This window comes from Staurois parvus, unplaced genomic scaffold (genome assembly GCF_062004578.1).
Source record: "Staurois parvus isolate SC_StPar_1 unplaced genomic scaffold, SC_StPar_1.0 ptg000935l, whole genome shotgun sequence".
Classification (NCBI taxonomy): Eukaryota; Metazoa; Chordata; class Amphibia; order Anura; family Ranidae; genus Staurois; species Staurois parvus.
The window spans coordinates 280,466-306,888 of record NW_028318731.1 but is presented as its reverse complement, the minus strand read 5'-3'; the positions used below and the strand labels follow the sequence as shown (position 1 = coordinate 306,888).

The following is a 26,423-nucleotide window of genomic DNA, read 5'->3' as shown; positions in this document are numbered from 1 at the left end:
TATAAAAAATGCTCCAAGTATTCCATGATACTCACTCTGTATTTCTGTATTGTAGGTGCCATGTTGGGAATCTGCGCCTCCATCCAGCCTCTCACACGCACCATTGGCCCCACCATTGGAGGATATCTATATAAGCATTATGGGGTCCCATCATTTGGCCTCTTTAACATTATAGTTAGTCTGTTATTATTAATGTACCTTGTCAACCAACGAAAGAGTCATAAAGTGGAGAAAACAAAATAATATAGGAAAAGTCTGTGAATGGCTTTTTAGGACGGCTCCACTCAAAGCTGCTCGTTTTGTTCTCCAGAAATGTTGGTATGTTGTATCCCACTTCTGAAGTCTCCCGGGACTCCATTGTTGGGATATCCTTGCCAGACTTTTGCACCCCGATGGATTCTCCATAATGTAAAATTAAATAGGATTTGAAGGGGCAAGCTGCTATAGAGTGCCACCTTTTTATGGCATTGGGGGGGAGGAGCAGTAACCATGAACTGTAATTAAAGACCAAGTGCGGGTACATTAATTTACCTCAATTTAGATATATTATTATGTATTTAATTCTGCTGTAAGGGCGGAGCAGATCAGGTTCTGCTTTACTTTCAACTCATAGTGCTGCAGGTCTCAAGTACACCCCCATTGGTGTTGTGCCTCCGACCCCTTTTCTATTTGGATTTTACAAAAAGTTGGGAAATCATCAAGAAGGAAAATTATCATGCCCAAAGCTTGGCTTTTTCAGAGCCATCAGTGCCCATTTAAAATCAAAGTATCAGACTTAGGTAGGCCATTCATGGGTTGAATTCTGAACTAATTTTCTTTAGAAAATCAGAAATTTTGTGCATTTTGGAATCCGATGGTGCAACCATTGATTTAAAAATTTGACCAAGCCTTCAATTTCACCTGTTGCTACAATTTCACCTGTTGCTACTTGCTAAGAATTTTCGTGTTTGGGAATCTTCTTTTCAAAAGAAATTTTTTTCAGAATTCGCCCTTTTATGGCCTGCATTAAATTTGATGGCTTTAAGACAACAACACCTCCCCCATATACATTGATTTATAGGTACAAAACCCAATGAGAGCAGCAAGCAAAAGGTCTGAGAGTCCAAAAGCTTTTTATATTGATGCTTGTTCACAGAAAGACAACATAAAACAGACAATGTGTTTCGGGGGTTCAAAGCCCCCCCCCCCTTTTCTATAGCTGAAAGAAGATCTACTATTATAATTTTTTGTATAGTTCTTTCCCGTACAGGGCAAAATACATGTAGTGCTTTGTCCAATGTTTTCACGTGCTGTCTAACCTTAGTTAGAAGGTCCAACCTGCCCCTCTTCTCTTCCGCTGCAGTTGATCTGACAACAGCTTGGAAGGAGACGGCTGATTCATAGCTGATGTTTGTCTTGGCTGTGAGCATTTTATGAGACAAGCAATGGCAAGAGGAATGCAGAGGCCGACACGTCCCCTTCCCTCTGCATTCCTCTTGCCATGCCTGTCTCCAGAAAGTGCTCAGAGTCAAGACAAGCTGCAGCTGTTAATCATCCATCTCCTTCCAAGGTATTGTTATGTTAGGCCGGCCATGGCAGGAGGGCGACAGGCTAGATTTCAAAACTAAGGTTGTAAAACACTCAGAAACATGGGGCAAAGCACTGTATATACTTTGTCCCTTAGGGGACGGAACTGTGCAATAAAAATGATAGTGATAGATTTTCATTAAGGATGATGGATAGATTTGAGGACTCAGGGGTGTCACAATCACCAGGGTTTATTTGGTTGCTGATTCATTGATCCACTGATCCTAGTCATAGGGTATTGCTGATTCATTCATCCACTGAATTTGGTCATGGGGTATTGCTGATTCGTTTATCAACTGATCCTTGTTCATTATGAATGTATGATGGATACACCATGGTCCAGGGGCAGACTGACAACTCATGGGGTCCACGGGCAATAGGGGATCATGGGGCCCCTGTGTCCTTGCCAAAACTCAAAAAAGCCTATGAAAAAGGTACCAGGGGCATCTCATGGGGCCCCCTACTGACCCCGGGCCCTCGGGCAGTGCCCGTGTTTCCAAATCAGTCCGCCCCTGCCATGGTCTTACCATCAGTAACAAATTACCTACCTAGATTTCTCAGGGATGCTTCAGGATTCGGTTGGTGTCCATCTTTTGAAGTATAGCTTTTTTACGTTGTGTCAATTTTATTTCATTTTTGTTAAATTATTTTTGTATATCAATGATTAAATACCTCAATTGGTAAAGGATAAGTGCACTTTTACTTGACTTAATGGCAGTGTCCTCCCCTACCAATGACTTAAAGGGGTTTATTTACTAAACCTGAAGAGTACAAAGTCAGGCTCACTTCTGCATAGAAACCAATCAGCTTCAAGGTTTCATTGCCAAAGCTTAACTGAACAAGCTGAGGTTAGAAGCTGATTGGTTTCTATGCAGACGTGAGCCTGACTCCAGGTTTAGTAAATAAACCCCAAAGTGGCCCTGGATGTCACCTATGAATAGAACCTTCCTGTACCTCTCATGTTCTATTGGCTAGCCTCTAGACATCTGGTCTACCTCACTTTCTGGTCCTTGGCTTCTGGATGCCAGTCTGTCCATGCCTGTGCTTTAAACCTATACAATTATTTTCTTTTAATTGGCAAGCCTCTAATCATTTACCTGTAATAGATTGCAACTCCTTATCTACAGGTTCTTCTTTCTCATGCTCAGGGTCAGACTAAAGGGTAGGCAGAAAACTTGCCTCCTGTTGGGCCCATAAGCGGAAGGGGGATGCAAGAATGACCTATACTGCTGGGATTGTTCACAGCTCATGGATCCCTTAGCCCCATTGCCTTGCCTTGTGTCTTATAAACATGAAAGAGGAAACAGAGGAATGGGACAATGTCCTCAAACCTATTTGATCAGCCTCATTCTCCTTCTCCAAAGTGTGTCAGCTGCAGGGCCTAGATTGAAAGATATCCTCTCCGTCTTCAGACCTGAGACGACAGCTGGCCAATCCAGGGACGATCGGTGGGTGAGAGGGACAATCAGCCTGATCAGCTAGAAAACCATCTTGGAAATGCAATGCTATTTCTCCCCATTCCCTTCAGCTCCTTTATACACACCAGACTGTACAGTTGATAAAAAGCCAGCAGAGCAGTCAGGTCATGACTACAGGAGCAACCACCCTCTCAAATCTGGGGGAAGCTTTAGGGTTCGTGTACACTGGCTTTTATTTGCTTCAGAACTTATTTTCTCACTGTATAAGTCAAGTGGAATGCCAGAGCAGCTTGACGCAGCTTAGATTGAGATCAAAGGAGGTGTCTCAGTTGCTCATCCATCCAGAGTGGAAACACCTTAAGACAGGAATTGTTACTTTCAGGTAAAAATAAATTGAAAAAAGCTTAAAAACCTATTGCAGCTACCACTTTGAAAGGTTGGTAAGCTGAAATATATATTTTGGGGGGTTTAGATACACCTTAAATGCAAGCTAATGCATCTAAAAGCACTCTGCATTTTCCCATCAACGGCCCTTTCCCTGGCAGGCTGCACAGTTGACGCACAATGAGTCCAGTTGACCAACAGGCACACCGAGATTTCATGTTATTGAGAAAAACACACAGTGATACACACAGCTTCATCCCAATCTGCTGGCATTGCACACCACGTTCCAAGCGCAGTGTCAGCCGCGGTTGGTTTAATAATTTACCACCAGTAAATTTACTGGCAAATGTTATCGTAGCTAGAACACCCACTCATTGCTTTTACAAGCAGCCATTCAGGATGAGAAAAGAAAGCTGAGATGGTAAAAACCAATATAACTGTTTGTGTAATGGGGCTGCATTGGGCAGCAGCAGGAAAGTTCATTGTTTCACCATTCAGTCATCGGGCAATAAAGTGTCAGCTCATAATGAAGTACATTGTAACAGCACAGGGTGTAAAGGTGGCCAAAGACATTAGATAGTACAACAGAGATGCTAGATCTCCTATTATTGGTGTAGTGAACCCCTAAGAAGGCACTGGTGACTTAGTCCTGTTCCCAGTAAAAGCACTAACAGCCAGGCAAATCGCTGGCAACAAAAGTGAGTACACCCCTAAGTGACAATATCCAAATTGGGCCGCAAGTGTCAATATTTTGTGTGGCCGCCATTATTTTCCAGCACTGCCTTAACCCTCTTGGGCATGGAGTTCACCAGAGCTTCACAGGTTGACACTGGAGTCCTCTTCCTCTCCTCCATCATCATCATGGAGCTGGTGGATGTTAGAGACCTTGCTCTCCTCAACCTTCCATTTGAGGATGTCCCACTGATGATAGGGTTTAGGTCTGGAGACATGCTTGGCCAGTCCATCACCTTTACCCTCAGCTTCTTTAGCAAGGCAGTGGTGGTCTTGGAGGTGTTTTTGGGTTCGATATCATCAAAATGTAATTTCTTCAGTGTCGTCACATGAAAAGATATTATAAAATATTTACAAAAGTGTGAGGGGTGGACTCACTTTTGTGAGATACTGTAGATGTATTTATTGTTATCTGATTTTTTTTGTCTGATCTGCTCTTTCTCTCAGTCTTTTACTACATGCAATTTCCTACTGTTGGTCAGCAGTGAAAATGATTCCCTACATCGGTGGTCATTCAGCAGAATGTCCTATAAATTGGTGATCAGTGGGAAGAATGTTCCTTACATTGATGGCGAGTGGGAAGAGCCCCTTACATTGGTGGTCAGTGGGAAGAATGTCCCTTACATTGGGGGTCACTGGGAAGAATGTCCCTTACATTGGGGGTCAGTGGGAAGAATGTCCCTTACATTGATGATCAGTGGGAAGAATGTTCCTTACATTGATGGTCAGTGGGAAGAATGTCCCTTACATTGATGATCAGTGGGAAGAATGTTCCTTACATTGGTGATCAGTGGGAAGAATGCTCCTTACATTGGTGATCAGTGAGAATAATGCTCCTTACATTGATGATCAGTGGGAAGAATGTCCCTTACATTGGTGATCAGTGAGAAGAATGTTCCTTACATTGATGATCAGTGGGAAGAATGTTCCTTACATTGATGATCAGTGGGAAGAATGCTCCTTACATTGATGGTCAGTGGGAAGAATGCCCCTTACATTGGTGGTCAGTGGGAAGAATGTCCCTTACATTGGTGATCAGTGAGAAGAATGTCCCTTACATTGGTGATCATTGGGAAGAATGTTCCTTACATTGATGGTCAGTGGGAAGAATGTCCCTTACATTGATGATCAGTGGGAAGAATGTTCCTTACATTGGTGATCAGTGGGAAGAATGCTCCTTACATTGGTGATCAGTGAGAATAATGCTCCTTACATTGATGATCAGTGGGAAGAATGTCCCTTACATTGGTGATCAGTGAGAAGAATGTTCCTTACATTGATGATCAGTGGGAAGAATGTTCCTTACATTGGTGATCAGTAGGAAGAATGTTCCTTACATTGATGATCAGTGGGAAGAATGCTCCTTACATTGATGGTCAGTGGGAAGAATGCCCCTTACATTGGTGGTCAGTGGGAAGAATGTCCCTTACATTGGTGATCAGTGAGAAGAATGTCCCTTACATTGGTGATCATTGGGAAGAATGTTCCTTACATTGGTGATCAGTGGGAAGAATGTTCCTTACATTGGTGATCAGTGGGAAGAATGTTCCTTACATTGGTGATCAGTGGGAAGAATGCTCCTTACATTGGTGGTCAGTGGGAAGAATGCTCCTTACATTGGTGGTAAGTGGGAAGAATGTTCCTTACAATGATGATCAGTGGGAAGAATTTTCCTAACATTGATGATCAGTGGATAGAATGCTCCTTATATTGGTGATCAGTGGGAGGAATGTACCCCTTACACTGGTAGGCAGAATGCCACCTTTACAGACAGCTAAAAAGATCATTGGTGTCATTCTGCTGGCTCTGTCAAGTGACACTGGACTTAGAACTATTCAGGTGCCATCAGCTGGGAGGTCAATCAGCCAAAGCTGAAGGAACCCCTAGCCACATCTGGAGGAGCCATGATTGAGAATGGTAGTCCTAACTGCATCAGAAGTTTGTTTAGTAATTTGACTAGAATCCTCATTCAGTTTCACAAATCATAAGTGCACAGAAGTGTTTGACTTTCAGCTTTCACCAAACATATCTACCTACCTTGACCTTCTTTGGAGTTGTCTTGTCCAAAATTTGAAATGTCTTGTCCAAAAATACATCTTTCCTTAATGTCTTAGAATGTGATGGCAGCAAGGCACGGACTGACATACACGATGCAATTTTCTGTGTAAAGCACTGCAGATAAATTACCAATGTAATATTTTTAAATGAGTAAATAAATAAAATATGTTAATAATATAAAATTCTTGTGTTGTGAAGTTTGTAATCAAATATAGACTTCAGGAAGGCATACCTGTTACTGAAATATGTGCGCTGTGCCTCCCGATAATGTAGCGGATGTGCTTGCTATCCTTATCTCAATACAGGTCTGTGGGTTAGCACAGACCTATAAGGACTCACTGTAAATAATAAACTCTATAGGTGGCTTACAGTTGCAAGAAAAAGTATGTGAACCCCTTGGGATTACGTGGAGTTTTGCATGAATTTGGCATAAAATGTGCTCTGAACGTCATCTAAGTCACAACAATAGAAGAACACAGTCTGCTGAACATAATACTACACAAACATTAGATGTTGCCATGGTTTAATTTCACATAACATGTAAACATTCACAGTGCAGGGAGGAAAAAGTATGTGAGGCCCTAGCTTAATGACTTCTCCCAGAGCTAATTGGAGCCAGGAGTGAGCCAAGCTTGACTCCAATCAGTGTGATGATATTGGATGTGTTGCTGACAGCTGTCCTGCCCTTAAAAAACACACACCTGTTTTGGGTTTACTGGTTTCAAGAAGCACTGTCTGATGTGAAACATGCCTTGCAGAAAAGAGCTCTCAGAAGACCTATGATCAAGAATTGTTGACTTGCATGAAGCTGGAAAGGGTTACAAAAGTATCTCCAAAAGCCTTGATGTTCATGTGTCCACGGTAAGACAGACTGTCTACAAATAGAGAAAGTTTAGCACTGTTGCTACTCTCCCTAGGTGTGGTCGTCCTGTAAAAATGACTGCAAGAGCACAGCGCAGAATGCTGCATGAGGTAAAGAAGAATCCCAGAGTGTCAGCTAAAGACCTACAAAAATCTCTGGCACATGCTAACATTTTTGTTGACACATCTACAATAAGGAAAACATTAAACAAGAATGGAGTACATGGGAGGACACCACGGAGGAAGCCATTGCTGTCCAAAAAGAATATTGCAGCATGTTTGAAGTTTGCAAAAGAGCACCTGGATGTTCCACAGCACTACTGGCAAAATATACTGTGGACAGATGAAACCAAGATTGAGTTGTTTGGGAAGAACACACAACACTATGTGTGGAGAAAAAAAGGCACAGCACACCAACATCAAAACCTCATCCCCACTGTGAAACATGGCGGAGGGAGCATCATGGTTTGGGGCTGCTTTGCTGCCTCAGGGCCTGGACAGATTGTTGTCATTGATGGGAAAATGAATTCCAGAGTTTATCAAGACATTTTGCAGGAAAACGTACGACCATCTGTCTGCCAACTGAAGCTCCGCAGAGGATAGGTGATGCAACAGGACAATGACCCAAAGCATACAAGTAATTCAACAAAACAATGGCTGCAACAGCACAGAATACGCCTTCTGGAGTGGCCCAGTCCTGACCTCAGCCCGATTGAAATGCTGTGGCATGACCTTAAGAGAGCGATTCACAAAAGACATCCCAAGAATATTGCTACACTGAAACAGTTTTGTGAAGAGGAGTGGTCCAAAATGACTCCAAATCGTTGTGCAGGTCTGATCTGCAACTACAGGAAACGTTTGGTTGAGGTTATTGCTGCCAAAGGAGGGTCAACCAGTTATTAAGTCCAAAGGTTCACATACTTTTTCCTCCCTGCACTGTGAATGTTTACATGTTATGTGCAATTAAACCATGGCAACATCTAATGTTTGTGTAGTATTATGTTCAGCAGACTGTGTTCTTCTATTGTTGTGACTTAGATGACGTTCAGAGCACATTTTATGCCCAATTCATGCAAAACTCCACATAATCCCAAGGGGTTCACATACTTTTTCTTGCAACTGTATATCACAAATGGTTTGATCTCAGCAGTTATTTATCTAAGATGCTGATTGTAATGGGAGACATAGGCTGGTCCTAGTTGGGAAGATTTGAGAACTACTATACTATAAGAAGACTGCCATTGCTGACCTGGCTATCTCTGGTTTCAATACATTCTGATTTACTGACCCTACTCGTAAAGTCACAACACCCAATAGTGACTCTGAACGCATTCAATCCATTGGATCTGCATGACATCCAGGCAAGTAACATGTCACATAACCGATTTTAAGGAATTTATATGAAGTAATAAGACTTTTATATGTTTGTTAAACCTGCTAGTTGTTCGTCTCTTATAAAGCCGGTGCCTCTGCTCTTTGCTGCATTAGATCCAGTTTTCATTTTTATATATTGATGTTCTATATCTAGTCTGTCATTATTTGGATAAAATCATCATTTTAATATTAAAGCTATGTTGGGCTTTCTTATTAGAAAGCCTGGATATGAAAGAAGGAAAGCACCAAAAACAGAGTGTATAAATTAAAAATCCACAGTATTTTGGGGGCTCAAAGGGTCCTCTTGTCAGGAACATCATATTAGCCACTGTGCTAGCTGTAAGGCTTGCGCTCATGCTTGTGTGCAAGTGCTTAAACATCTGCGCCCTACATCAGCATGCACGTGGAGACACGGGCACGTCCACCGCAGATACTGGAGCCTAGTGGCCTATTTAACCACTTGCCCTCCAGAGGATTTACCCCCCTTCCTGACCAGGCCATCTTTTGCTCTGAGTTACTTTAACTGACAATTGCACGGTCATGCAATGCTGCACATAAATTAAATTTATGTCCTTTTTTTCCAACAAGCTTTCTTTTGGGGGTATTTGATTGCGTTTTTTATTTTTTGCGCTATAAACAAAAAAAAGACCATTTTGAGAAATAAAACCCCAATATTTTTGACTTTTTGCTATTAAACATATCCAGTAAAAAATTAAAAAAATCTAATTTAGTTATAAATTTAGGCCAAAATGTATTCTGTTACTTGTTTTTGCTAAAAAAAATCCCAATACGTGTAAATTAATTGGTTTATGTGAAAGTTATAGTGTCTACAAATGGCGGTATATATACTAGAATATTTTTTTTTATACTACTAATGGCGGCGATCAGCGACTTATAGCAGGACTGCGGCGGGCATTCTGACACTGGGGGGGGGGGAACTGACTAACTGCCACTGACATCCCCAGTGACACCAATACAGTGATCAGTGCTAATAAAAATCACTGACACTGTATTAATGGCACTGGGCAGGAAGAGGGGCAGGAAGTGGTTAACGTCTTTTTTTTTTTTTTTATATGGTTGAACTGGATGGACTTTTGTCTTTTTTCTGCCAGACTAACTATGAAAACTATATGTCTGGGGCGATCAAAGGGTTAACTGTGTGCTGTGTCAGTTTTACAGTGTAAGCACATTGCTTTGTATGGTTTACATGAAAATTAGTGTTTACAAATGGCGGTATATATACTTTTTTTTTTACTAGTAATGGCGGCGATCAGCGACTTATAGCGGGACTGTCAGCACTGCCTTAACCGAGTGGGAAGAGCCCCTTACATTGGTGATCAGTGGGAAGAATGTCCCTCACATTGGTGATCAGTGAGAAGAATGTCCCTTACATTGGTGATCAGTGGGAAGAATGTCCCTTACATTGGTGATCAGTGGGAAGAATGTCCCTTACATTGGTGATCAGTGGGAAGAATGTTCCTTACATTGGTGGTCAGTGGGAAGAATGTTCCTTACATTGGTGGTCAGTGGGAAGAATGTTCCTTACATTGGTGGTCAGTGGGAAGAATGTTCCTTACATTGGTGGTCAGTGGGAAGAGCCTCTTACATTGGTGGTCAGTGGGAAGAATGCCCCTTACATTGGAGGTCCATGGGAAGAATGTTCCATACATTGGTGAACAGTAGGAAGAACCATACTCTGATTTGCAGAGCCATACAAAACAATGTGCTGGAGCTGACAGGGGAGAGATCTGTATTGTTTACATACAGGAAGAACAAAAAAGAAAAAGAAGCGCACCAACCTTGCGCATTACCTCAGTAACCAAAATTTATTAAATAAAAGAATGGTACTCACAAACAGTGAATAAAAACAGGCATGTCAGTCCTCAAAGGGACTTTAAAGGCAAGATGCAAATGCGAATCCCATCATGGAGGAAGCCACTCAGTACAGCTGACGCGTTTCGAAGGACACGTCCTTCGAAACGCGTCAGCTGTACTGAGTGGCTTCCTCCATGATGGGATTCGCATTTGCATCTTGCCTTTAAAGTCCCTTTGAGGACTGACATGCCTGTTTTTATTCGCTGTTTGTGAGTACCATTCTTTTATTTAATAAATTTTGGTTACTGAGGTAATGCGCAAGGTTGGTGCGCTTCTTTTTCTTTTTTGTTCTTCCTCAAAGTTCTGTTTGGGCTTCCCCAGCCTTGGTGTGGAGCTGCACGACCTTAACTATTTCGGTGGTTCCCTCCTTCCTTTTTTGGAGTTTGATTCCATCTACTCACCACCGGTCTGGGTCCTGGAGCGCAGGAGATATCGCATTTTGTTTACATACAGACCTTTCCCCTATCAGTGATACTCAGCAATTTCCGGGTGCCAGTGGGGAATCTCCAGACGGGACCGGGTGATCAACAGCTGAAGCCATCAAAACCACGGGCCCTGTGGTGTATTTAGGTTTTGTGCTGTCCTAGGCAACACAAAAATTGGCGACCCCCTCGCAGAAAGAGCCTGACGTTGACCAAGAGCACCCCTGCCCTCCACCCGAGCCTTCCACTACCACTGCCCCCCATACACCAGCCACCATCCCCCCCTGGCAAGAGAGAGAAAGACACTCACCTTCAAAGCTTCGGACATCCCCAGGAACGAGAGTCGGGCTGTGCATACACCGTCATGAAACCCACAGCCTCTCTCAGAACCCACCAGGTCCCCAAGCTTCCCTTCTTTCGTCCCTTCTTCCGAAGGGCAGTCCTGCCCCCCTGAAAAAGGCCGCCCTAAACAAATGCTTTGTTTGCCTTGTGGTAAATACACCCCTGCATGCGCCCCCTACCTGTAAATACAAAATTACGTTTATTTATGAGATTTTGCGCAGCCCTGCCGCCATGTAGCAGTATTTCTGCTACAGGACAGTGGGCAAGCGGTTAATCCTGGGCCCTGCAAGGGATCTTTGCCGGATGGTCATTTAGCTTGCATGGCTTTTATCCTTGATCTTGGATCAGTTTGACTCTGTTATTGACCCGGCTTTTGTCTGACCTGCTTCATGATTACCCCTGCCTGTTTATGTCTACTGCCTACTTGTGTTACTGACCTCGGCCTGGACTCTGGCGCAAGATTTTCCCTGTCGAATTTGTACCACATTGCCTCCGTGTTGCCAACTTCTGCTCATTTCTGACCTTGATCCTGCTAGTGATTAGGTGCCTTCCTGCTAAGCTGTTCCTGTGACCCGGCTCTGCTCCTCCCTGGGTGAAGTTGGGGTGCCCTCATCATTGTGCTTCTGTTTACCTGACACCAGCGCTCCCAAGTTCAAGTCTGCCGATCCGTCTTCCTGGCGCCTGCACCCCTCCATTGCCCCAGAAGCACCTCTTTCAACTCTCAGGGATGCTTGCATGAGAATTGTGCAAGAGGCCACCCTCATCATCTGAAGTTGCTCATACAGGTAGATGACACCTTGTCTGTTCCCGTGTTTGATTTTGTTTCACCTTGTAACCGGGCTCTGACTAGATACATAGATTGTAAGCTCGAAAGAGCAGGGCCCTTGACCCCCTCGTGTATTGTATTGTTACTATATTGTCTCATGTTCTGCCCCCCACTATAATGTACAGCGCTGAGCAAACCTTTCTGGCGCTATATAAATACTGTATAATAATAATAATAGATAATCCCTGTCAACCACTATTCAACGGGAGTACCCATATTGGTCATTGAGGCACTCTCATTGAGCAGTTCAGTGACAGTTGGCAGGGGCACAGAGGAAAGTGTATCTAAATCTGCTAGTACATCTAACACTCCTCTCCCCCCTAGACTGACATAGCTGCTGACCAAAGGTGCCCCCTGTGCTCCTTCATGCAGAATGGGGGCACTCTAATACAGGAACTCAAAATAATAAATAAATTGGTGTTGCTAAAATGTGCAACATAAACATATAAACAAATATAAAAACATATGGATGATAAATAAATAGTGATTAGATCCTCCAGGGATCTAGAACATAATAATATGTGCCACAGAATTGTGAATAATCGTGAATCTGACAACTAGGTCCCAAAATTGAACCCAATATATGGTGAAAATATAAAATGGAAACCCCCCCCCTAATCCCAGAAAACGGGATTATAAACCGAGTGCCATACACAGTGAATCCCAAATGCGGGATAATCCTATAATAAAGTGACAAGTGCTTGAACCCCAAAAAACAATAAGCACATAAAAAGCTGTACAAATCTCAACCCTTTACATGTGAAAAAAAAGGTATAATAAAATATACAAAAATTGTGAAAATATGTAACATGTATGTATTTATAATAAAGAGCAAAGTGAAAGCACCTCTTGCAATTTTGCACTTTATTGGACATTTTATATATATATATATATATATATATATATATTTTATATTTTATTATACGTTTTTTTTCACATGTAAAGGGTTGAGATTTGTACAGCTTTTTATGTGCTTATTGTTTTTTGGGGTTCAAGTACTTGTCACTGAAAAAAAACGTATAATAAAATATAAAAAAAACCCATATATATATCTATATATATATATATATATATATATATATAGATATAGATATATATATATAAAACGTCCAATAAAGTGCAAAATTGCAAGAGGTGCTTTCACTTTGCACTTTATTGGACGTTTTTTATAAATATATATATGTTATATATTTTCACTATTTTTGTATATTTTATTATACCCTTTTTTTCACATGTAAAGGGTTGAGATTTGTACAGCTTTTTATATGCTTATTGTTTTTTGGGGTTCAAGCACTTGTCACTTTATTATAGGATTATCCCGCATTTGGGATTCACTGTGTATGGCACTCGGTTTATGTTTATAATCCCATTTTCTGGGATTGGGGGGTTTCCTTTTTATATTTTCACCATATATTGGGTCCAATTTTAGGACCTAGTTGTCGGATTCACGATTATTCACAATTCTGTGGCACACATTATGTTCTAGATCCCTGGAGGATCTAATCACGATTTGTTTATCATTCATATGTTTATATATTTGTTTATATGTTTAAGTTGCACATTTTAGCGCTACACCAATTTATTTATTATTTTGAGTTCCTGCACATATAGGTATAGGATTGGGTGTCAGCAGCTTCTTTAATTTTACAGGTCCATATAAAGCGCACAGGGATTATTGTTTTATACTCTAATACAGGAGATGTTTTACTGGCCAGATCACCAGGTGAAAACAGAAGGAAAAAGACTAAAAAAAGAAAACGAATGCAGCTACCACATCTAATGACCGGTATGCTGCAATATACAATATTACATTTTTGGTTTAGGGTTTTAGTGCTGCTTTATGGCTCTATTCACACTTTAGCAATTTTACACATATGGGTCCATACCAGGGGCGGACTGACCATTTGGAACCTGTCCCATAGGACATCATGTTAAATGGACTGTAGTGCGATTCTGCAAAACGCTACAGAAAATGCATAGATGTGAACCTAGGGTTAAAAAAGCCAAACAACTAGCATTTTCCTCCAGCCAGGCAACTAGCATTTTCCTCCAGACAGCCAGGCAACTAGCATTTTCCTCCAGACAGCCAGGCAACTAGCATTTTCCTCCCTATAATGATCAATGATAATATCATCTATTCAGGGGCGGACTGACCATTCGGAAACTCGGGCACAGCCCGAGGGCCCGGGGTCAGTAGGGGGCCCCATGAGATGCCTCTGGTACCTTTTTCATAGGCTTTTTTGAGTTTGGGCAAGGACACAGGGGCCCCATGATCCCCTATTGCCCGGGGGCCCCATGAGTGTCAGTCCGCCCCTGGTCCATACACAGCTTTGCCATTGTTTTCGATTGTTGCTGCATTGGTGAGGGTTGGCCAACATAGTGCAGGTGAGGCAACAAGCATTTTGGGTCCATTTGGTTTCAGTGGCAGTTAGATTGGGTTTCAAACCCAGAATAACCAGCTCCTCTTATAGCAACCTCAACTTTACTCAACATTTCATTGGCTGACAGAACAGAACAAAGTAGCGAAGAAAGCATAAAAACACATACATATGCGTGTTAAAGAGATTCATAAAAATTCATACCATTGCCTAGGGAAAAGTCATGAACCCAGCCCAACATTGGCTGTATGTAATGCAAAGCGACATGGAATTCCCCTTACCATTCAACCTTTGTAGCAGGCTTATCGCTATGACATCATTGCAGAGATTTTATCTTCACCTCCTGCACACACGCCAGCCTTCCACTTTCTCAACACGCTACATTGTATTGTATCTTACACCTTCACAAGACTCTCAAGGACGGCAGTTCTTCAGGAGATCTGACAAATATTATCCAATTGAATCATCAATTGCAACTTCCCAGGAAAGATGGTCACTGATGGCCAATGGGAAAGGGAGATATCAGTTTAAAGGATTTCCAAATTGTTGCAAATTAATTTTTCCCCGAGCTTCTTTCAATGGACCGGTACTAATGAAGAAGAGTTAGGCTGGCCATACATTATACAATCTTCCTGAGACTTTTGCTTTACATTTACCAAAAACCATATAATATGAGATACAAAAAAAAATATAGGTATTTTTGCGCTGGAGGGGTATAGCCAAAGTAACTTAACCCCTTGACGCCGACGTAACACAAATATGCGGCCTCACACAACTGGGCTTTTTTCCATGGGGCCGCATATTTGCATACCTGTCTTTGTGCTGGGAGCGCGTTGCACGGTGCGCTCCCAGCACAAAGATCGGGGTGTCACTGAGAGCACCGGGTTCCATTCTAATGATCAGGAAATACAGGGGATCTACTTTCAGAAAGGTAGACCGAGGTCCAAGTTTTTGGAGACCTTGGGGGAGGAAACTGTCTCTTGACATTGTCTCTATAATCGCCTGAGCTCCCATCTCACCAACAACAACCTCCTCAACCCTCTACAGTCTGGCTTCCACCCCCTACACTCCACTGAAACTGCCCTACTGAAACTCACCAACAACCTACTAACCGCCAAAACCAATGGCCACTACACAGTTCTCCTACTCCTCGACCTCTCTCCGGCTTTTGACACGGTTGACCACCCCCTCCTCAAAAAAAAACTCCACTCTCTTGGCATCAGAGACTCCGCTCTCTCCTGGCTCTCCTCCTACCTATCACAGCGCTCCTTCAGTGTTACCTATAACGCTGCCATCTAACGATCGGGACCCGGGTCTCCCGATTCCGAGTCACATGATCTGATTGGCTATCACAGTGATCAGTCACTGTACAGCTCGGCCCCCTTGTTTTTTTCTCTCTCTATGAATGAAGGAGAGGGATACATTGTATCTCCCTAACTCCTGGGGAAAAAAAAATGTTTGTTAAAAAAAATAAATAAATAAATATAAGAAAAAAATAAGAAAAATTACCCAGATCAAGGTTTGATCTAGTTCAGTGCCAGGGTTAGTGTTTGGGTCAAGGTCAGGGTCAAGGTTAAGGTTAAAAGGTCAGGGTCAAAGGTCAGGATTTAAAAAAAATTTGGTATCAGTGTCAGCTATTGTCAGTGTCAGTGTGTTTTAGGTAAAAAAAAAAGACAAAAACAAAATGCGCGCTATTGTTTCTGGGCTGTACTACGGGTACAAACAACAAATAACATCCACATATGGTATTGCTGCGATCGTCAAGAGCTGGAGAATTTATTTTGGGTTGTTCTTTGGTAGAAGGTTATGGTAGGAACAAGAAACACACAGCTAAATAAAAAACAATGATTTTTTTTTTTTACTATTTTTGGCCAGTTTTCCTTTGATAATGAAAAAAAATCAGGAGATATCCATTACCATTTACCACCAAATGAAAGCCCAATTTGTCCTGAAAAAAACGCGGTATAATTCAGCTGGATGTACATAGTACTAGTGATGATATGTACAGCTTTACTAACACACGTCAACGTTGCAAAATTGTGCTTAGGCATTTAGATTTGTTTTACCCTTAGGCGTGAAGGGGTTACAAGTCCAATAAAAAATCCAATAAAAAGTTCAATAGCAAGCAGGGGCGGACTGACAGCTCATGGGGCCCCTGGGCAATAGGGGATCATGGGGCCCCTGTGTCCTCGCCCACACTCAAACCATACCCATAAAAGCCTATGAAAGGTACCAGGGGCATCTCATGGGGCCCCTTACTGACCCGGGGCCCTCAGGCAGTGCCTGAGTTTCCGAATGGTCAGTATGCCCCTGATAGTAAGTCCATACATAAAGTCCAACTTATAGCCAGGGAAAATAAGGGGAGAGGGACTGTTGGACAGGCTGTGGTTGTTCACTGGGGGCAGTGGGCAATAAATGGCAGCATCAGTGGCAGCACCCATAGAGTAAAGCTGAACTCTGTAAGCAGGGAAGGAGAAAATAAGGGCGCCAAACTAAGTGCAGCATTATAAGTTGATAAAAGGCACGTCACCCTTGCATGGGGTCCTGAAGGATTCAGGAGTCGGTATGTGGCACAGAGAGTCTGGGCGTCCGGATGGTGGCTGGGGGCAGATCCTCTGAGGTCCAGGAAGCGGCCGGCCACGATGAAGGAACCAGCCTGGAACGCAAATGGCGCTGGAGAAGACGTGACGTCAGATGTCGGTGCGTGATGACGCAAAACAGTAATAATAATATGAGGTCAAACCGAAACTACACTTTCAATTGTATCCAATTAGGCAAGCCCTTGCTCTACATAGTCGAAGGTTAAGGTGTGAATACCCATGCGATCCGATTCTAATGTGGACCCAAAAAGGGTCCTGCATGTTTTTGGTGGGGGTGCGTTGCGATTAGAGGCATACAAAATGCATGGATCCAATCGCACCGCACACAAATCGCATGTGATGTGCAGAGGAATGCGGTGTGGTTCCTGTGCGAATCACATGCGATATACCGCACCACACATATGTGAACCCGGGCTGACACTAATATTTTTCGAATTAAATTCTACTAGTGTATAGGCGGCTTTATAAACACAAGTGTCTGGACTGCTATTGCTACAGAACATTGAGCCCTTCCTGCCAATATCATCTCTACTCAGTTTAGCTGATGAAACAGAGACGCAAGATCAAACCGGAGCTCTCTGATGGGAAAGGTCACGGAGCCGAATGGGGTAAAGATCACAGGAAGTTGGGGAAAGCGCTGATTAACAGAGCCAAGGACTCCTGGAATGAGTTCCAGAACTGGGTAAAGACAGCCATTTATTAAACCTGTCTAACCAGAAATGTCTAAATATTGACCAAGTGCAAAATTCCAAATCTTAATGATCATTTATCTGGAAACCAAAGACATAATAATAGCCAGAGTAATAATAGCCAGAGCAGCCCGCGCAACTCCTGTAGGGCCTGGGGGTGGAAGAGGACCCCATTAGGTGGGTTGTTGAGGAAATTTATTCATAGAAAATATATGTTCATGTCAAGGTAATGCAAATCCATCTATTTTTTGAGGATTGTAAAGGTTGCTGTTGACACGGACTCTGTTCTCATTGTGACATTTGGAATGACTCAGGGATGAACTCATGGGGCCCCAGGGCAATAGGGGATCATGGGACCCCTGTGTCCTTGCCCACACTCAAACCACACCCAAAAAAGCCTATGAAAGGTACCAGGGGCATCTCATGGGGCCCCCTACTGACCCCGGGCCCTTGGGCAGTGCCTGAGTTTCCAAATGGTCAGTCCGCCCCTGAAATGATGTCATCCTGTCAATGTCAAGAAGAACTGACATCAAGTGTACAGGAGGAGACTTCAGAACCGTCACTAGTCACAGATCCCCTTCACAGGCTGTATCCGCTCCCCCCGAACCCTGCATTCACTATATCCGGTCTCCCCGGACCCTGCATTCACTATATCCGCTCTCCCCGGACCCTGCATTCACTATATCCGCTCTCCCCGGACCCTGCATTCACTATATCCGGTCTCCCCGGACCCTGCATTCACTATATCCGCTCTCCCCGAACCCTGCATTCACTATATCTGCTTCCCCCGAACCCTGCATTCACTCTATCCGCTCTCCCCGGACCCTGCATTCACTATATCCGGTCTCCCTGGACCCTGCATTCACAATATCTGGTCTTTCCGGACCCTGCATTCACTATATCTGGTCTCCCTGGACCCTGCATTCACAATATCTGGTCTTTCCGGACCCTGCATTCACTATATCTGGTCTCCCCGGACCCTGCATTCACTATATCTGGTCTCCCCGGACCCTGCATTCACTATATCTGATCTCCCTGGACCCTGCATTCACTATATCTGGTCTCCCCGGACCCTGCATTCACTATATCCGCTCTCCCCGGACCCTGCATTCACTATATCTGGTCTCCCCAGACCCTGCATTCACTATATCTGGTCTCCCCGGACCCTGCATTCATTATATCTGGTCTCCCCGGACCCTGCATTCACTATATCCGCTCTCCCCGGACCCTGCATTCACTATATCTGGTCTCCCCAGACCCTGCATTCACTATATCTGCTCTCCCCGGACCCTGCATTCACTATATCTGGTCTCCCCGGACCCTGCATTCTCTATATCTGGTCTCCCTGGACCCTGTATTCACTATATCCGCTCTCCCCAGACCCTGCACTCACTATATCCGCTCTCCCAGGACCCTGCATTCACTATATCCGCTCTCCCCGAACCCTGCATTCACTATATCTGGTCTCCCTGAACCCTGCATTCACTATATCCGGTCTCCCTGGACCCTGTATTCACTATATCTGGTCTCCCTGAACCCTGCATTCACTATATCTGGTCTCCCCGGACCCTGCATTCACTATATCTGGTCTTCCCAGACCCTGCATTTGCTATATCTGGTCTTCCCGGACCCTGCATTCACTATATCTGGTCTCCCACAATACACAGAACATGGAAATGCAATTATTTTAGTAAATATAAACTGCTAAATACCTTTTCTCATCAACAGTATATAGCAGTTTTGTGACTTATATCAGTGTCCAGCAGAGCACTGGTTGAAGCTTGCAGGAGTTCTCATTCTCCTCTGACTGTCCTATGAGGCTGCATGACCCCTGACCCTCTGGATAGTGCTGATTGGCCCTGTGCTGATCACATGCACTGTCCCAAGAAGAAAAAACTCTCTAGCTGTAAACACCAAACTAAGCATGTGCAGCTTGCCCCCAAGGCTCTGTACTATCAGCAAATGGATTGGGGACAGTAGAAGAAGGGGAGGATCAGAGAAGACAGGATCCCTTTTACACAATGCAGAGGATTAACCCCTTAGGTTCCACAGTGAGTATAACAAGCATGCTTTACTGCATATACAGACTGATTGTACTGTTGTGGGTTTAGTAACACTTTAATTTATGATGATTTTTTTTTTTTTATGGTTGAACTGGATGGACTTTTGTCTTTTTTTCAGCCAGACTAACTATATTTACCAGAGAAAAACAACAATGGAACACCTTACCTATGATGTCGGTATTTAGGACAACAGAAAGTGTTGAGTTACATCCGTGTTATTTCTACATTCTCTACATTTTCTAGCTGCTGCAAAATGACAGTAGGAAGTAGACACATCGGGGGCTGATTTACTAAAACTGGAGAGTGCAAAATCTGGTGCAGCTGTGCATGGGAGCCAATCAGCTTCCAGGTTTTATTGTCAAAGCTTAACAGAACAAGCTGAAGTTAGAAGCTGATTGGCTGTCGTGCACAGCTTCGTCAGGAGTTCACCAGTTTTAGGCTGGCCATACACTATACAATTTTCTGTCCAATTTCCTTTAGATTTACCTTCAACTATGTAGTGCAAGGGCCCGCTTAATTGGATACAATTGAATGTATTCTTTAGGTTTGACCTCATATTATAGGGTTTTTGGTAAATCTAAAGCAAAATTCTTAAGAAATTGTATAATGTATGGCCAGCCTTAGGTGTCCTCCACCTCTCTCTGCCAATCCCTCCACTGACCTCCATTCAGTGTCCTCCACCCCTCTCTGCCAATCCCTCCACTGACCTCCATTCAGTGTCCTCCACCCCTCTCTGCCAATCCATCCACTGACCTCCACTCAGTGTCCTCCACCCCTCTCTGCCAATCCCTCCACTGACCTCCATTCAGTGTCCTCCACCCCTCTCTACCAATCCCTCCACTGACCTCCATTCAGTGTCCTCCACCCCTGTCTGCCAATCTCTCCACTGACCTCCATTCAGTGTCCTCCACCCCTCTCTGCAAATCCCTCCACTGACCTCCATTCAGTGTCTTCCACCCCTCTCTGCCAATCTCTCCACTGACCTCCATTCAGTGTCCTCCACCCCTCTTTGCCAATCCCTCCACTGACCTCCATTCAGTGTCCTCCACCCCTCTCTGCCAATCCCTCCACTGACCTCTACTCAGTGTCCTCCACCCCTCTCTACCAATCCCTCCACTGAGCTCCACTCAGTGTCCTCCACCCATCTCTGCCAATCCCTCCACTGACCTCCATTCAGTGTCTTCCACCCCTCTCTGCCAATCCATCCACTGACCTCCACTCAGTGTCCTCCACCCCTCTCTGCCAATCCCTCCACTGACCTCCATTCAGTGTCCTCCACCCCTCTCTACCAATCCCTCCACTGACCTCCATTCAGTGTCCTCCACCCCTGTCTGCCAATCCCTCCACTGACCTCCATTCAGTGTCCTCCACCCCTCTCTGCCAATCCCTCCACTGGCCTCCACTCAGTGTCCTCCACCCCTCTCTGCCAATCTCTCCACTGCCCTCCATTCAGTGTCCTCCACCCCTCTCTGCAAATCCCTCCACTGACCTCCATTCAGTGTCTTCCACCCCTCTCTGCCAATCTCTCCACTGACCTCCATTCAGTGTCCTCCACCCCTCTCTGCCAATCCCTCCACTGACCTCCATTCAGTGTCCTCCACCCCTCTCTGCCAATCCCTCCACTGGCCTCCACTCAGTGTCCTCCACCCCTCTCTGCCAATCCCTCCACTGGCCTCCATTCAGTGTCCTCCACCCCTCTCTGCCAATCCCTCCACTGACCTCCATTCAGTGTCCTCCATCCCTCTCTGCCAATCTCTGCACTGGCCTCCATTCAGTGTCCTCCACCCCTCTCTGCCAATCCCTCCACTGACCTCCATTCAGCGTCCTCCACCCCTCTCTGCCAATCCCTCCACCGACCTCCAGTGTCCTCCACCCCTCTCTGCCAATCCCTCCACTGGTCTCCATTCAGTGTCCTCCACCCCTCTCTGCCAATCCCTCCACTGGCCTCCATTCAGTGTCCTCCATCCCTCTCTGCCAATCCCTCCACTGACCTCCATTCAGTGTCCTCCACCCCTCTCTGCAAATCCCTCTACTGGCTTCCATTCAGTGTCCTCCACCCCTCTCTGCCAATCCCTCCACTGGCCCCATTCAGTGTCCTCCACCCCTCTCTGCCAATCCCTCCACTGACCTCCATTCAGTGTCCTCCACCCCTCTCTGCCAATCCCTCCACTGGCCCCCATTCAGTGTCCTCCATCCCTCTCTGCCAATCCCTCCACTGGCCTCCATTCAGTGTCCTCCACCCCTCTCTGCCAATCCCTCCACTGGCCTCCACTCAGTGTCCTCCACCCCTCTCTGCCAATCCCTCAACTGGCCTCCACTCAGTGTCCTCCATTCCTCTCTGCCAATCCCTCCACTGGTCTCCACTCAGTGTCCTCCACCCCTCTCTGCCAATCCCTCCACTGGCCTCCACTCACCCAACGAATAACATTCAAAATACTAACAACTTACAAAGCCATCCACAACTCTGCCCTCAGCTACATCACCAACCTGGTCTCAAAATATCAACCAAACCGCTCTCTCCGATCCTCCCAAGACCTTCTGCTCTCTAGTTCCCGTGTCACCTCCTCCCATTCTCACCTCCAGGACTTCTCCCATCCTATGGAACTCCCTACCCCAATCTGTCCAGCTATCTCCTAATCTATCCACCTTTAGACGATCCCTGAAAACCTTTCTCTTTAAAGAAGTCTATCCTGCTTCTACCTAGTAAACTGCCATTTATTTCCTCCATCAGCCCATCCCCCCCCAGCTATTACCTTTTGTATCACTTGACCCTTCCCTCCTAGATTGTAAGCTCCCAGGAGCCGGGCCCTCTGTGTCCTCTTGTACCAAATTGTATTGTATCTGTAATGTCTGCCTTCATTTTGTAAAGTGCTGCGCAAACTGTTGGCGCCATATAAATCCTGTATAATAATAATAATATATAAATCCTGTATAATAATAATAATCAGTCAGTTTTAAAATCCCCGGCAGAGCGTTTTACCTTTCCCTTTTCTAGGCCAAAATAAAAATACACTTTTGGATTTGAATTCCAGAAGACAAAATGGCAGTAATGGTTCTTTAAAATGATTGGCGCAACGTAAAATGCGTTGCCCAACGCAGACTGATTAATGTGTCATTTTTTTCCCCCACAATCTGGTATCTCATGCATTGTGTATGAACAGCATACAATATTTTACCCAAGCTGTTAAAAATGAGCTCTGGCATTTACTGACCTAATATGAAACTCTACAGATATAACAAATGAAAATAAAAAAAAAATTTTATACAAAATTTTTAATAAAATAAGTTAACATTTCAAATGACATTTATTCAGAAATGACTGGTCTCGACAACAAAAATATATATATTAAGAAGGAAAGCACATTGTAATAAATACAAATATATAAAGAACTATGGAATAAATTATCCCGGTTCAGTCCGGTTCGTAATGCGTATTGCTTTCTCCGAGGATAAATAAATAACACTAATCGCCAGGATAATCCATCTTCTCTGTTCAGCAATCGTCAGCTCCTTGGGCGAAACTCACGTGAGCGGAGCTCAAACAGTTCTCATTCAACTTGCTTTGTCCTTGTAAGGCAGTCACTTCCTGTCTCATGAGCCTCTGCTTGCATTTGGTCCATCAATCATGGGCCCTATGAGGGGAAAAAATGTTTAAATGGTTAAATTAAAATGTCCAATTAAAACATTTCTGTTATACAGAAATTTCATATTATTGATTTTTTCTTTTTTAATTCTACACAGTTAAAATGTCCAATTAAAAAATTATACAGAAATTTCATATTTTTGATTTTTTTTTAAATTCTACACAGTTAAAATGTCCAAGTAAAAAATTATACAGAAATTTCATATTATTGATTTTTTTTTTTAAATTCTACACAGTTAAAATGTCCAATTAAAAAATTATACAGAAATGTCATATTATTGATTTTTTTTTAAATTCTACATAGTTGTATAACAACATCCTCTTACTATTTAAAAACCAGTAGACAATCTTTTTAATAGTTAGTTCCCTTAAAAATATAATTCAGATTTTATTTTTGTCTCTATCAAACTGTTTTACAATTATGAAATGTTTCTGTTTTAATTAATTAAGACATGTTAGAGCAAAAAATAGGTTCTAACTTTAAAACTGAAATAAAATTTACTATTTCGCGTTAGATTTTGAAAATGTACTTTAAGACTTTATTTAAAGATAGAAAAAATATATATATTTATGTTTATTATTATATTTTTTATTTTACAGAATATTGTAAAAAAAAGATGCTTAGTTTTTCTGTAATCAAATACAAAAATATATATATATTAAAATGGAATAATTAATAATTTGATGTTGTTGGAACCCTACAATATGCATAGATTTCTCCAACTTAATAAATAATTTTGTAAAATTTTAAAACATGCATAGAATGCTCTAATTTAAGATGAAATCTGGTACAATAGGCAAATAATTCTCTAATTTCTGATTAAAAATCTAGTACAATAGACAAATAATTCTCTAATTTATGATTAAAAATCCAGTACAATAGGCAAATAATTCTCTAATGTATGATTAAAAATTTAGTACAATAGACAAATAATTCTCTAATTTCTGATTAAAAATCTAGTACAATAGGCATAGAATTCTCTAATTTAAGATCAAGAGGAATGAAACCCTTCCTGAGTCCATCGTGAACTAGGCATGCTGCCGGCTTTTGTTCCCGTGACATGTGCGTGCTGTAAGATCCTTTTTGTCACCGGCACTTCCTCAAGTCACTGACTTGACATAAAATCACATGGCACGCAAAGCCAATATAAATTTCCCTTACTGTTCCTAAAAATTATTTTTTGTACCAAAAATTCAGCTATAGGTAATGAAATTACTTTTATGTTGGAATTAAAAAAGTGTTATTGACCTGACATTTCGAAATCAACCGAATACAATCAATTACGTAAGAATTTGCAAATTTTGTCTTTGATTTGCCTAAATTTGGGTACGACTCAAAGTGTAGATAACTGAAACTAATAATAGCTGCTCAAATTGAAATATAAGATTTTTATAGCTTCAAGGGTTTAGCAACCAGAGACTTAAACTTGGCTAGAAAGACAAGTTGCAACAAACCCAAGATTTCTGCAAATTTTTGGGGATTCCCAGGTTAATGGGATATCAAATACATTGTGGGGGCAATCGAAACAGCTTTTAGTATTTTAAATTATAAAGATCTGTTCGGCTCATTGATTCTCCATATGAAGTGCTACTTTATGTCCCAACCAGCATGCCTGGACATGTAGTTCTACGAGTGACTCATGGTCACGGACAGGGGCGAACTGACAACTCATGGGGCCCCTGGGCAATAGGGGATCATGGGGCCCCTGTGTCCTCACCTACACCCAACAAAGCCTATGAAAAAGCCAATGAAAGGTACCAGGGGCATCTCATGGGGCCCCCTACTGACCCCAGGCCCTCAGGCACTGCCCGAGTGCTCGAATGGTCAGTCCGCCCCTGGTCATGGGTTGCTACCATGCTATTAGGTGAAAAGAAATTCGGTAGAGTGTATTGTAAATTAGACGTTTTTTAGACAAAGGTTGTCCACTTCTTAATAGGAAAGACGACTGGGGATAGGTAGCAGATGGAGAGATATAGGCTGTATGGAGGTTTAAACTCAAAATTTCTATTTAGAGACAAAATTTGCCTATGTGTAGAAGGCGAGGTGGACCATAGTAGGCAGGAGATGGAACAATATGGGTTTTAAATGTGAAGTTCTTATCTGGAGGGACAAAGTTTGCCTATGCATGGATGGTAAAATGGACCATGATAGGCAGATGGAAAGACAGAGCAGGCATTTGCACATGGTAAGGACTGACGGTTAGCCGGTTCTCACCTGTTCCATAGGGTTGATGTTTGAGGATCATTGGTTCACTTGCATGGAGCCACCCTCCTCTCGCTGTTCTGACGCGACCTGAACGTTTGGAGGGCTTCCTTGTTCTGGAAGTCGATTAGAGCCATGGTGATGGCTGCATTCCAGCTACTTTCATCGGGGCAGCGGAAATCTATCTCCTTGTTGTCCGTGGTGACGATGGTGAAGTAGATGTATTTGCCCGTCCTCTCCACACAATCCAGCTTCTTGATGGACTGGAACTTGAGCTCCTTGCACTTGGTCTTCTTCTGGCCATCGGCGAACATGTTAAGGCTGTCCTTGGTCAAGACGCAGAGCTTTTTTCTCCAGAACTGGAGGAGGTTGTCGCTCCTTTTCTCCAGCTTGCCTTCCATGATCACATCGGAGACCTGCATTTTCATTCTCTGTTGGGTTGCTGGTTGAGGGTAGTCGCTTGGGCACTGGTCCACTGTTGGTGGTGGGTGCTTGGTGGCTTGGAGCAGTCCTGGGGACAGAGTGCAAGTCCTGGAAGCTAGAGGGCTTTGTGTGCCTCTGCAGCTAGGTGTGTGAATGAGAGGAATGAGGAGATAGCTTAGAATTTATGTCACTTCTCACGCCACTCCTTCCCAACCCTCCAGTGACGAGCACAAGAATGCAGTTCCTCCCAGTGCTTAGTCACTGGTCTCCTTCAGTGTCTGGGATTGCACTCAGGCACTGTCACACCCACAGGCTGCTAAACATTAGCTTCAGCTTCATTCATAAGTGTAGCCAGGCAGGGGAGAGAAGATCCTCTCTCTGAATTCCTGATCCTGAAAGCTTTCTGACAAATGGCTCACCACAAGCATCCAACCCAGCTGTGGTGAACGCCTTATGAAACTGCGACCTTCCTCTGCAGGATTAGGGTACCCAGATAATGAGGAATTAATATTTGTAGAGTGCTGGTCTATGGCAGCCCATACATGTGACAATAGATTTGGTGCATC

At 43.4% G+C, this 26,423-nt stretch overlaps 2 protein-coding genes across 2 annotated transcripts in view; one reads left to right on the top strand and one right to left on the bottom strand.

Moving 5' to 3' along the window:
* SLC67A1 (solute carrier family 67 member 1) overlaps positions 1–2,257 on the top strand; it is a 100,110-nt gene extending 97,853 nt beyond the window's left edge. The window contains exon 10 of the mRNA XM_089656763.1: positions 56–2,257. Coding sequence (XP_089512889.1) covers positions 56–243 — 188 coding nt within the window. The 3' untranslated portion in view covers positions 244–2,257. The remainder of the gene's footprint in view (positions 1–55) is intronic.
* Positions 2,258–22,846: 20,589 nt separating this feature from the next.
* PHLDA2 (pleckstrin homology like domain family A member 2) lies at positions 22,847–26,027 on the bottom strand. The gene is made up of 2 exons (XM_089656762.1): positions 25,447–26,027; positions 22,847–23,220 (listed from the first exon to the last, which is right to left on the bottom strand). The coding sequence occupies exon 1, from the start codon at positions 25,860–25,862 to the stop codon at positions 25,482–25,484; it is 381 nt and encodes a 126-aa protein (XP_089512888.1). The 5' UTR covers positions 25,863–26,027; the 3' UTR covers positions 22,847–23,220; positions 25,447–25,481.
* Between the last annotated feature and the right edge of the window lie 396 nt (positions 26,028–26,423).